The following is an 11,415-nucleotide window of genomic DNA, read 5'->3' on the forward strand; positions in this document are numbered from 1 at the left end:
TGAGGGGGAAGGCGGTTTATTGTGGTTTCAGGCATTGGCGGCCGGGGCTCCCAAGGATGAATCACAGCTGCATTTTCTGCAAGAGCAGAGAACAGGGGAAGTGTGTGCACGTGCGCGTGTGCCCGTGTCCCCTTCTGGGGCTCTTCTGGGAGAATAGGAACAAGGGGGCACCGTGGGCAGCCCCCTGACTTCACAAGGCAGGCTCGCCTTTGCCCAAGGGCTCTGCACCCCCTCAGCACTTCAGACCACACTATGCACATGGGGCTCAGGACACATTGGCCCTTGGTGGGCAAGCCCCCAGCTCCAGTGACCCTCTGCTGCCCTGCCCTCAAGATAGATATGCCAAGCCATGCTGCCCCCCCCTCCTTTGCGGATCACGTTTCTGTTTGAGGGGGGGGGGGACTGGTGTGGTGCCTGGGATCGGGACATAAGTATTTGCTGAAGCCAATGGACAAATGGGTGGAGAAGGTAATGACCGTCTCCTTCACGGCATCCGACTCAAGGCTGCACAGAGTAAGCACTCAATACTTCTAGATTGATTGAGTGAGTGAATAAATGAATGGATGGATATGTGAATGAATGAATGAATAATGGAATCAGCAAATGAATGAGTGAATAAATAAATGAGTGACTGAGGGTGAGGGGCTGGTGCGTGCAGGAAAGAGGGCGTGGAGGCAGGCACCCACCTCGTTGATCCAGTCGATGTAGGCAGACACACGGGTGTAGACCGCGGGCTTCTTGCGGGTGTTGCAGCCCAGCCCGGAGCCAAAGCTCACGATGCCCCGCACCTCCCAGGAGCCATTCTCAGCCTGGCAGTTCAGTGGGCCGCCAGAGTCCCCCTGCACCAGACCAGATGGGCGTCAGTCCCCAGGCTTCCCCCAGAGACAGGCTTGGAGAACAAGGGTGGGTCAGGGTGGGGAGTATGGGTTCCTCCAAGCCTTGGTCCCTCCTGTGTTGGCCTCAGCCTGTCCATGGTGAGGGAAGCAGAGAAGAGATGGCTTGGGGCTGCCTTGGCCTCATTCTGGGAGGCCTGGGGTGTCAAACTAGTTCTTGATGTGCTGTGTGATCTTGGGATGACGATAACCCTCTCTGTGGCTCGGTTCCCCTAGCTGTTCAGGTCACCATGTCTAAGTTTCCCAGAGAGGCGAGGATGCTGGGAGCTATGTTGGAGAGCTGGGAAAGGGAGCAGGTGGGAGTGGGGGGGGGGTGTCATGTGTTTGAAAACAGGACAGTCCCTAATTGTCCTCGATATTTTTTGGTTCTGCGTCAGACTTCCTAAGTCCTCTGTTTTCATGGACAGATGGAGCTGACAGCATGAGGGAACATGTGTAGAGACATCAATGACATCTCTTCGACACCTGTTAGACTCCTTCAGTCCTCACAGCAACCTGTGAAGTGCTTACGAAATCCCCATATTATAGATGGGAAAACTGAGGTTCAGAGAGGTTCAACAGCCTGCCCAAGCTTACGCAGCCACTCAGAGGTGGGACTGGGACTCGAAGATACTCACGTTCCACCCTCACACTCTCACCACAGTGCTCGGGTGGGGTGGGGAGGTCAGTAGGCGGGGGTGACAGTTTCTCCTCAGCCTCCTGGGCCCAACCAGAGCGCAGGCCCCTCCCAGGGCAAGCGTATAGTCACGTGGGTCTCCCTACTCCGCACCCTCCTTTGCCCTCCCCGCTGTCCCCTCCTACTAGGCCACCTGGATAGGGATGGGGTGCAGGGCCCGGGCACTCACGTTGCAGGCTGAGGTGACGCCGTCGCCTCCGGCACACACCATGGTGTCCCTCACCATGGCGCCCCACCAGTCACTCTGGGTGCACGTGGCGTGGTCCACCACGGGCTGCAGGCCCTGTTGCAGCTCCTCGGCAATGGGGCCGTTGGCTGGGGAGAGAACGGGTGGTGAGCGGGCGGCAGCCCGGGCAGCCGGGCCGTCAGGGGACAGCGATAGATGGGGCTAGGACAGGAACCACCCATATGCCCTTGATGGAGAGCAGAGGCTCCGAGCCAGCGGTCCCAGACTGTCTGGGTCAGAGACCCCTGGGAGGGAGGGGAAGGGAGAGCAGGCTGGAGGCATAACTAACCACAGAAACACCTTTGAGGTGTTTTTCCCTTTAATCTGGATCCTGGGGCTTGAATTGGCATTCGTTCCCTCATAGGACTCTGCCTTTAATGTCACCCAGTGAAAGGTCTTTCTCACCCCAAGATTTCCCAAGCGTTAATCTGCATTTTTCTCTAAGACTTCCGAAGTTTCATTTATTTGCATTTCACCTTTTAATTTGGCTGGAATTTATTGGGCATATAGGTATACCACAGGATCTAATCCCCTACCCCAAATGGGTTGTCTCGTTTATTTAGTAGTCGCTTCCAGGGCACTTAGTATGTGCTAAGCCCTGCTTTAAGCTCTTGACAAATTCTAATCCGTGTAATCCTTACAGCACCCCTTCGTATGCACTTGTTCCATGCTTTGTGATGAATGCACGTTAGCTGCTGCTACTACAAAGTTAAGAAAATCTGAAGATGTTCGGGCAAAAAGGAAAAGTGATGGGCAGATGTGGGTGCTGTGCTTGTTGTGGGAGCCACTTCCTCCAGGAAGGCTTTCGTGATTTGCCAGAGGCTATACTCACTCCAGAGGCGGCCCCAGCCAGTGACGTAGCAGGGGTAGTCCTGAGACATCAAGGAGCCCGCCTCCGGCAGGCAGGCCACCTGGATGGTGTCACTCAGCTCCACGGGTTCCGCCAGCTTGATGAGGGCAATGTCATTGCTGGAATTAGAAGGGGAGGCTTCAGTGAGCAGGAGGTGTTGGCCTCCCCAGCCGACCCTCAGAGGTCCGGGCTGTGAGTTGCAAGTCAGGCCAAGGGTGACCAGGGGTCCTCCCTAAACGTCCTGACTGCTAACTTCTTACTGGCTGACAGAGATGTCAGAGGACAGGTGGCCCGCCTTCTAACACAGTCGCCTGCCCGCCCCTTTAGATGTAGCTTCTTCTCCCACCTGTGGATTCACATCGTGAAAGCTTAACGGAGGGGAGGCTTAACGGAGGGGAGACTAGGGTGGAAGCCTTTCGGACCACATCAGGCTAGGCGTCAACCAGAAATTAAGCAAAGGTAAGCAGGAAATGACAATGATAAGAGAGAGACACTTGTGGATGCAATTTTTAAAAATCTTTTCATGTTACCAGCTGGCAACCTTAGCAGACCTGGTTTGATTCCCAGTTCTAACATGTCCTGGGCTGTGTGACCTGGGGCATATTCCTTAACCTCTCTGAGTCTCAGTTCCTTGTCCAGGGTTGTTGTGAGGATTAAATAAGAGATGGCACATAAAGTGCTTATTGCTATGTGTAGGCACTCCAAAGGTGAGTCCTGGCTCAGCCTCTGGCTCAGAGACCTCAGGCAAGAGACTGTGGGGACCTCAGGGTCTTTATCCCCTGTGCACCTTTTGGGAACCCCCGGCTAAAGAGGGAGATGGGAGGGGGTGTCCATCTCCTCTTAGAATTTTGCCATTTTGTGCAAAGAGTCATCTGCGGGCTGTGCAGGTTAAGGATGGGGTCAGGGACAGGGTGAGGGCAGGCTCTGCTGCTCTGTCTCGGGGACCCTTTTCCTGTGCTGCCCCCAGAGGCCGTGCGATGCTCAGCTGGGCACTCACCGCACGAGGAAGGAGTTCCACTTCTCGTGGACAATGATGTGGTCCACATCCATGAACAGGGAGCCTTCCTCGTTGTCCACTGCCAGGTTGTTCTTCCCCAGGGCCACGCGGTAGGTCCGGGCATTGCTGAACAGAGAGGAAGGGTGCTGAGTCAGGGTGGCCGCCTGCTAGCTGGTGGGGAGGAGAGGAACTTGGAGCTTTGGATTCAGCTCTGTGGCCATGTGGGAATTGTTTGGGGGAAGGGAGTGTCCATCCCTGTTGATCCTTCCCAGGGTGCAGGGGAAGGACCCTGGTCAAGTCCATTTTGATTCCTAGGTGGGTGGCCTCAGGCCTCAGTCTCCTCGGGTATCAGCTCACCTGCTTTCCTCTCTAACACCCTCTGCTTCCGCCCTCCCCTCACACTCTGCTCCTGCAGCACCGGCTTCCTGGCCATTCCTCAGACATGCTCCCTCCTCCCGCCTTTGCACTGGCTGTTCCCTCCACCTGCAGTGCCCTTTCCTTAGACCCGGGGTTCTCCCCTCACCTTCTTCAGGTCTGTGCCCATATGTCCCCTTTGCAGACTTTCCCTGGCCACCTCATTTAAAACAGAGCCCCTCACACTTTTTATTCTCTTCGAGCCTTTTGTCTTCATTGTCGTTTGATGTGTTATATACAGTATTTACTTGTTTAACGGTCTGTTGCTCTGTTTTCTGCCAGAATATAAGCTCACTGAGAGCACAGACTTTGTCCTCACTGCTGTGTTCCCTGGCACATAGTAGGTGCACAATAAATATGGTTGAATGGAGAAAAACAAAGTGATTGCTTATAAGTAGGTTGTTAAGCCCAGTGCCTGAGTGTGTAGTAGGTGCTCAGTAAAAACAGCTTCTCAGGCTCCCACTCATCATCCCCGTTCACCTGATGCAGTGGGCAGCCGTGAGGACATAGTTGCTGGCGATCAAGGTGCCACCGCACGTATGCCTCCACGTGTCATCCTTGAGGTACTGGAGAGAGATCTGGAGGAGGGGGCACATGTCAGCCCACAGGGACCCACGACCCACTCCCCTTCCCACCCACCTCCCGCCCCTGCAGCGGTACTTACCTGCCAGGGCCAGCTGTGGGGCCTGGCATCGTCTCCTCCCACCACCCGGGCCGCTAGGTTGGGCAGGAAGGTGGGGACCCCGCAGCTGGAGGCTAGGGGAGACAGAGGAAGAAGATCACAGGTCAGGGGGGCTGGCATCCTCACTGGGGAAGGGGCAGGTAGAACTCTGGGGCTGGGAAGACCTGGGTTCAGATCTTACTGCATGACTTTGGGGAAACCATCTAATTCTCTGGGCCTCAACATCCCTTTCCATGGAATGGGAAGAATAGCACTAACCTGGTATGTTTGTCCCAAGAATTAAGTTTGACAATGCCTACAAAGCGTTTAGTGAAAGGCCTGGTACAGGGGCACGCTCCACGCATTGAAAGAAATAAAAGGTGGTTGGCATGTGTGTGAGTGCCCAGGAACACCTATGTCCTCCATCCTTACCCTGCTATCCCTTTTAACGCCACAGCATAATGGGGGTGTGTGTGAGCCCTAAGTCCACAGAGTTGCAGACTGTCCCAGCTGGGAGCTGTGTGGAGCGGTCAAGAGAATGTGTCCCACCGTAGGACAGACCCAGACTCAGATCTGGCTCTTCCACTGACCAGCCATGTCATCTGGGCAACATATGGAGCCTCACTGAGCCCCCGGAGTCCTCATCTATAAAGCGGAGGTTGTAATAGACTCTACCATTCAAGGTAGTTGTGAGGATCAAACTAGCTCCTACATGTAACAAGCTTAGCATAGTGCCCGGCACACAGCAAACACGCAAGAAACAGGAGCTGCTATTATTACTGCTGTAGGTTATTAGCTAGAAGGACTCAATCAGGTGTTTTCATTTGCCAAAAGAGCCAGTGAGATTTAGGCAGGTGAAGTGGCTTGCCCAGGTCCTGCTGAGAGTGAGTGACATTCAAGTCAGGTTTGTTGATTCCTAATATGGAGAAGGCCACCAACACTGGGGAGCAAAGAATCCCTAAGAGAGAGACGCCAACTCTAGGAAAGTCAAGCCCTGATGGTCCCTGGAGTGACCCAGGATGAGGCGTGGATCTGGTGCTCTCTACACCTCATCTCTAATCCTCATCCTGGGAGGTTAGAAAGTGGCTCATCTGAACCCGCAGTGGACCCCAAAGCTCCTTTCTGGACCCCCGGAGAGCAGAGGGCCCCCTGCTCCTGTCTTGATTCCTGGGAGGCCAGGCTGAGCTCACAGCCCATGGGCTGCAGCTGGCGTCAACCCGCAGCTTACCGCAGGCCAGGAGCGCGGCGAGGACCGTGATGCTCAGCATGTCGTCTGTGCTCGGGACGGAGTGGCCGTCGAAGCAGGTGGGGCACACTTATAGGCAGGAGTGGGGTGGGCCCAGTGTCCACCCCCCCCCCCCATCAAGGCTGAGCCACCCCTCGGAAAGAAACCTGTTCTTACAAGGCCCTTTCCCTGACCTTGGGTGGTTACTGTTTAATTTGGGCCGGAGATAGGGCTGGCTGGAGGCACAGATTTCCCGAAATAAACCGAGACAGGGCAGATTCTGAGGTTTGCAGGTTTGGGGAGCCCTCAGTACTCCTCTCTCTCCCTAACTCATTCTTTTTTTTTTTTTCAAATATTTATTTATTTATTTATTCATTTTAGAGGAGAGAGAGAGATTGAGAGAGAGAGAGAGAGAGAGAAGGGGGGAGGAGCAGGAAGCTTCAACTCCCATATGTGCCTTGACCGGGCAAGCCCAGGGTTTTGAACTGGCAACCTCAGCATTTCCAGGTCAACGCTTTATCCACTGCGCCACCACAGGTCAGGCTCCCTAACTCATTCTTTTAGTTATTATTTACTGGGTGCCTACGATGTGGAGGGCAATGTGTTCATTGCCTCGTGCATGCACTTACTTCTCCCAACAACATGAAGCAGACACTCGTATCCTTTCATTATAGATGAGGCAGCTGAGACTCGGGGGTCAGGGACTGTCCACGGTCACACAGCTGGGCGAGAGAACCAGGATTTGAAGTCAGCGCTTCTAACACCGGTCTGTCAAACTGCTGTGACACACGGATTCTTTCTGTCTTGATAGCTTCATCCCTTTTTATTTCTTCTCTTTTTGTTGTTTTCTCTCTCTCTTTCTTCCCCATTCAACTAGTGTGTGTGGTCAGGGCTTGGAGCACCCCTTCTTTCCAGCACCTCCTGTCTGGGTGCGGACGGAGCTGGGGTGTGGGCAGCCCCTGGAAGGTGCCTGGTTGGCCAGATTCCTAACCGGAGCCAGCACGGAGCCCTCAGAACCCCCATCGCTAAAATGGGCCCATCGGCCCAGACACACCCTTAGGCCCCTTTTCATCCTAAGGTTCTGTGACTTGAGTGGCAGATCTGGGTTTACTGCACTTGTTGTGAGTCCAAGCTCTGCGTGCCCAGAGGGCGTATCCGGAGCCCTGGCAGTTCGGGGTCAGTCTGTCCCTTAGACAGTCTGGTTTCATCTATTTGCCCAAGACACAACCTCAGCCGGCTGGGATCGTTTCTGCTCCCCTTTCTCCTCATTCGTGTACTCCTTGGGAGTTGCTTTCTGAGCTGGGCACGCTGGTCTCCTTGGGAATTATTTCCCAGTAAAGAAATTCATTCAGAATGCTCCGCATCCTGTTGTTATCCAGGGGTGGAGAGGATTCTAACCTACCTATTTTATGCAGATTAAATCTTTCTTAGAAACAAGCATGCCTCACGTGGGTAATATAACAATCAGTGGAGTTTTGACAAAGGTAAGAGACGTGGAGACAGGAGTGCGAGGGTGTGCCGGGGGTCTGTGGGGTGGCCTCAGGGCCCCGGCCTGGGGTGTTTGGGGGATCTGAGACTGCGGGAACTTTCTGTTGCATTCTAGAGGCTGATCCTGACAGTGGGGTCCGTGGCTACTGCGGCCTTATACACCTGACACTCAAAGCTGTTGGTTGGTTGCCAAACTGCAAAGGGTCACCAGGGCCTGGGGACTGTCATCGTAAACAGAGATTTGGAGACAGGGAAGACTTCCTGTTTCTGTCTCAGTGAGTGACCTGTTAGATGACTCCGGACCTAGGCCACCTCTTTGGGCCTCAGTTTCTCTCGAACAACCTGGGAAAAGGATTAACTGGGCTTCTGTGTGGAAGAGTTCGCCAACTTACACTCAGAGAGACACAGCAGTGTCTTCGTACCCACTGCAGTCATGTGCACGTGCCCATAGACACTCAAGAATGCAGGGACAGGTAGACAGACAGACAGATACCTTTGCCTACAGACCCGTACACCTCAATGTCATACGTAGAAAGCAGTGATTCATGACACACACAGAGTCACGTGCCACACGTACAAACGTGTACCCCAGTGTGCAGTTAGGTAGGGAGGTACCAGATAGAGTCATTAATTCTTTTTCTTTTTTGGAACGTTTGTTTCTAAACAAAACTGAAGGTTGATGGTGCTTTGGAAGGTGCAGACAGCATCTGCACCTTTGCTTTGAATCAGTTAGCAGGTGGCCTTTGATGTAAGGTAGCACCCATGATTGTGCCCGGATAGAACTGAGGTCACCTCACTCTGCTTCAGATAAAGAGGGAGTGTTGAGCTCTCTGCCCTGCGCCGGGCCGGCCACCTGAAGGAGGAAAGCCCAGTCATTGCTTCTTAGCCGTGTGACCTTTTGCTAGCAACACAACCTCTGTGCTTCCACGCCCTTGCCTATGAAGTGGGGGTAAAAAATGATACCTGCCTCATTGGGCTGCCCGGTCTGTGGCAAGCACTATAGAATGTTGGCTGTTATTAGTGTTGTTGTTGTCATCTGGTTCTTATGAGAAAGCTTGAGCCAAGATTGTCACTAGGTACTTTGGCCTTTGTGGGCCCCTTATCAACATATATTAAAAATTATGTTTTATGACTGCATGGGTTTAAAGACTAAAATACTCCAGTGTAAATTATATTCATTATTTTCTCTGTTGATTTAAAAAAAAATTTTTTTTTTAATTTTTATTTATTTATTTATTTTTTACAGAGACAGATAGTGAGTCAGAGAGAGGAATAGACAGGGACAGACAGACAGGAATGGAGAGAGATGAGAAGCATCAATCATCAGTTTTTCCACTGAGCGTTGCAACACGTTAGTTGTTCATTGATTGCTTTCTCATATGTGCCTTGACCGTGGGCCTTCAGCAGACCGAGTAACCCCTTGCTTGAGCCAGCGACCTTGGGTCCAAGCTGGTGAGCTTTGCTCAAACCAGATGAGTCTGCACTCAAGCTGGCGACCTCGGGGTCTCGAACCTGGGTCCTTCCACATCCCAGTCCAATGCTCTATCCACTGCGCCACCTCCTGGTCAGGCTCTCTGTTGATTTTAAAAGAAACCAAACATGCTTGCGGGCCCTACGTGTATAGTGGGTTCTGGACACTGTGCCCACTGTAGTGATGGACGACCAGTCCTGGCCGAGGTCCCTCCTCGGGTCAGGTTACATGCGGCTGGGAGAGAATTTGGGGAATGCTCGTTGGATCTTCATGAGCGTCTTTTCTCGGCCCTGGCGGTACCTTTAGCTGTGTCCTGGGCCAGCTGGAGAATAGAACCTGGGTTTTCACTGGGAGCAACTGGGCAGAGGTGGGAGCGGCCTCTGGGTGTGTGGTAGCCCCTCCTGACCTGGCTCTGGTGCAGAGAGCAGTGGGTCTGAGGATGCTGTTACTGCAGGGGCTCAAACAGCATAAGTTACGGTGGTGACTCTTGGTTGGCTGACCTGGTTTTCTGGCCATGGTGGCCGAGATTGAAGAAGCAGTTGCAGCAGGCAGGGCTGTGTGTATCGGCAAGGAGGAGCCACAGGGGAGTGGACTTCCTGTGATTGGAGGAGTGGGTGCTTGGATGAACCTGAGTTCTTAAGAACGTGACTCTAATTTGCCCCGACTGTGAGGAAATGACATGCCACATACCCGGAGGCCATTCATTCATTCATTCCCTCTTCCCACATTCACTGAGCACCCCCTGTGTATGGGCCCTGTGCTAGGGCTGGGACTACAGAGACACCAAGACCCTGGTCAGCGTCTCTGCAGCGCCCCGCCAGGCAGGGTGATGTGTGCCTTGGAGGGTCCCTGAATGAGAAGTCAGCTCTGGGTGGGCGCTTGCTGGGGTGCCTTTGGAAAGGATACCTTCTCAACAGATTCCAGAATGACTGTGAGGACTTGAGAGTGGGAGGATGCTAGAATCCCACTTCAATCCCACCGAACCTTGTGTTTCCCAGGGCTGGAGTGGGGCCTTGGAGGATCTGGGACCTCAGTGACCCCCAGCCACTTGGGGTCAGACTGTGATGGAAAAATAACCATGGTGCCTGACCGGGTGGTGGTGTAGTAGATAGAGCGTCGGACTGGGATGCCGAGGACCCAGGTTCAAGACCCCGAGGTCGCCAGCTTGAGCACGGGTTCATCTGGTTTGAGCAAAAGCTCACCAGCTTGGACCCAAGCTCGCTGGCTCGAGCAAGGGGTTACTCGGTCTGCTGAAGGCCCACGGTCAAGGCACATATGAGAAAGCAATCAATGAACAACTAAGGGGTCTCAATGAAAAACTGATGATTGATGCTTTTCATCTCTCTCTGTTCCTGTCTGTCTGTCCCTGTCTATCCCTCTCTCTGAACCATAGTGACTCAGGGGACGCTGGGCTCAGGGGAGGGGCAACCTCAGCAGAAGCAATGCCAAGGTTGGGGGCGGGGAGCAGTGGCGAGAGCCTGAAAAACGGCAGGTGCTCCTGACCGCCCCCCCCCCCATCTTCTAGCGGCTGGGACAGGACTCTCAGGCGGCAGCTGTTACACCACAGGTGAGGTCCACTGAGGGGGCCGGCCGGGGGGCTGACGGGGTTTCTCTGTAAAACCAGTGGGAGTACTGGAGGTGCAGAGAGAGTTTGGGGGCTGAGGGACGGGTTTGGGGGCCAGGCCTCATTGGGGGAAGGCTTACTGAGAAGACGGGACCAGGGGAGGGTTCTAAGGAGCTGTCTGCCTTCTCATTGTGGGTCCCGCAATCACCTCGGGCCTCCTCATTCCTCAACCTGTGTGCCATCTGCCCCTGCAGAGTCAGGGGGCTCTTGTGCAGGCAGAGGCCGAGAGCCCCCTCCCAGCTGAGACCCGTTGGGACAGCTGGCCCCTGTCTCTCACCTCCCCAGGGCTCGAGGCCCACACCATCGCCGGGCCAGCTGGGCAGGGCATGTGGACTTGAATTTTAGCCCTTTCCTGTCAGTATCCTCTATTGCTCTGTTCTAAGTCCCTTTTCACTAGGATGTTAGGGATCTGATGTTCTTCCCTTGGGAAGGCCATTGAAAGGCAATGCTTAAACTAACATGCTGTGTTAACTGGGATTGCATCTCAGGCATCAGGTGGCATGTGGGGGGTGCCATTCCCGAGGAAATACATTTCAAGGACACAGCTGTCCCAGGCCAACAGCTGTTAAGGACCTTAGCCCAGGCGGAGGGATTCCTGGCTGCCGTAGTACCAGCCACGTCCGCCTGGGGGCAGTAATCCACAGCCTAAACCCCAAATCCAGAGACCCTAGGTGGCACCTGGGAGAGCCCGGTGTTCTACCTGGAAAACACAGGGCTGGGAAGGCCTTGGGACCCCTAGCCTAGCTTAGCCTCACATTGACTAGGTGGGGAGACTGAGACCCAGTGGGATAGTGATCTGTCCAAAGCCATACAGGGAATACTTTGGCTCCTTCTCCACTCCCCAACCCCCCATCCCATCCTGTGTGTGTGGTGGGGAAAGCTTGGGGCAT

At 54.0% G+C, this 11,415-nt stretch overlaps 1 protein-coding gene across 1 annotated transcript; it reads right to left on the reverse strand.

Moving 5' to 3' along the window:
• CTRC (chymotrypsin C) lies at positions 1-6,089 on the reverse strand. The gene is made up of 8 exons (XM_066270377.1): positions 5,946-6,089; positions 4,721-4,812; positions 4,537-4,634; positions 3,643-3,768; positions 2,628-2,764; positions 1,739-1,884; positions 687-839; positions 1-76 (listed from the first exon to the last, which is right to left on the reverse strand). Exons 1-8 carry the CDS (start codon positions 5,983-5,985, stop codon positions 62-64), a joined length of 807 nt encoding a protein of 268 aa, XP_066126474.1. The 5' UTR covers positions 5,986-6,089; the 3' UTR covers positions 1-61.
• Positions 6,090-11,415: the final 5,326 nt, after the last annotated feature.

Source organism: Saccopteryx bilineata, chromosome 3 (assembly GCF_036850765.1).
Source record: "Saccopteryx bilineata isolate mSacBil1 chromosome 3, mSacBil1_pri_phased_curated, whole genome shotgun sequence".
In the NCBI taxonomy this organism is placed as follows: domain Eukaryota; kingdom Metazoa; phylum Chordata; class Mammalia; order Chiroptera; family Emballonuridae; genus Saccopteryx; species Saccopteryx bilineata.

Coding starts and splice junctions, on each gene's coding strand:
- CTRC (XM_066270377.1), bottom strand. CDS start 5,985: ATGCTGAGCATCACGGTCCTCGCCGCGCTCCTGGCCTGCG. Junction 4,813..5,945: donor CGCCGCGCTCCTGGCCTGCG/GTAAGCTGCGGG, acceptor TGTCTCCCCTAG/CCTCCAGCTGCGGGGTCCCC. Junction 840..1,738: donor GCGTCACCTCAGCCTGCAAC/GTGAGTGCCCGG, acceptor GGTCTGGTGCAG/GGGGACTCTGGCGGCCCACT.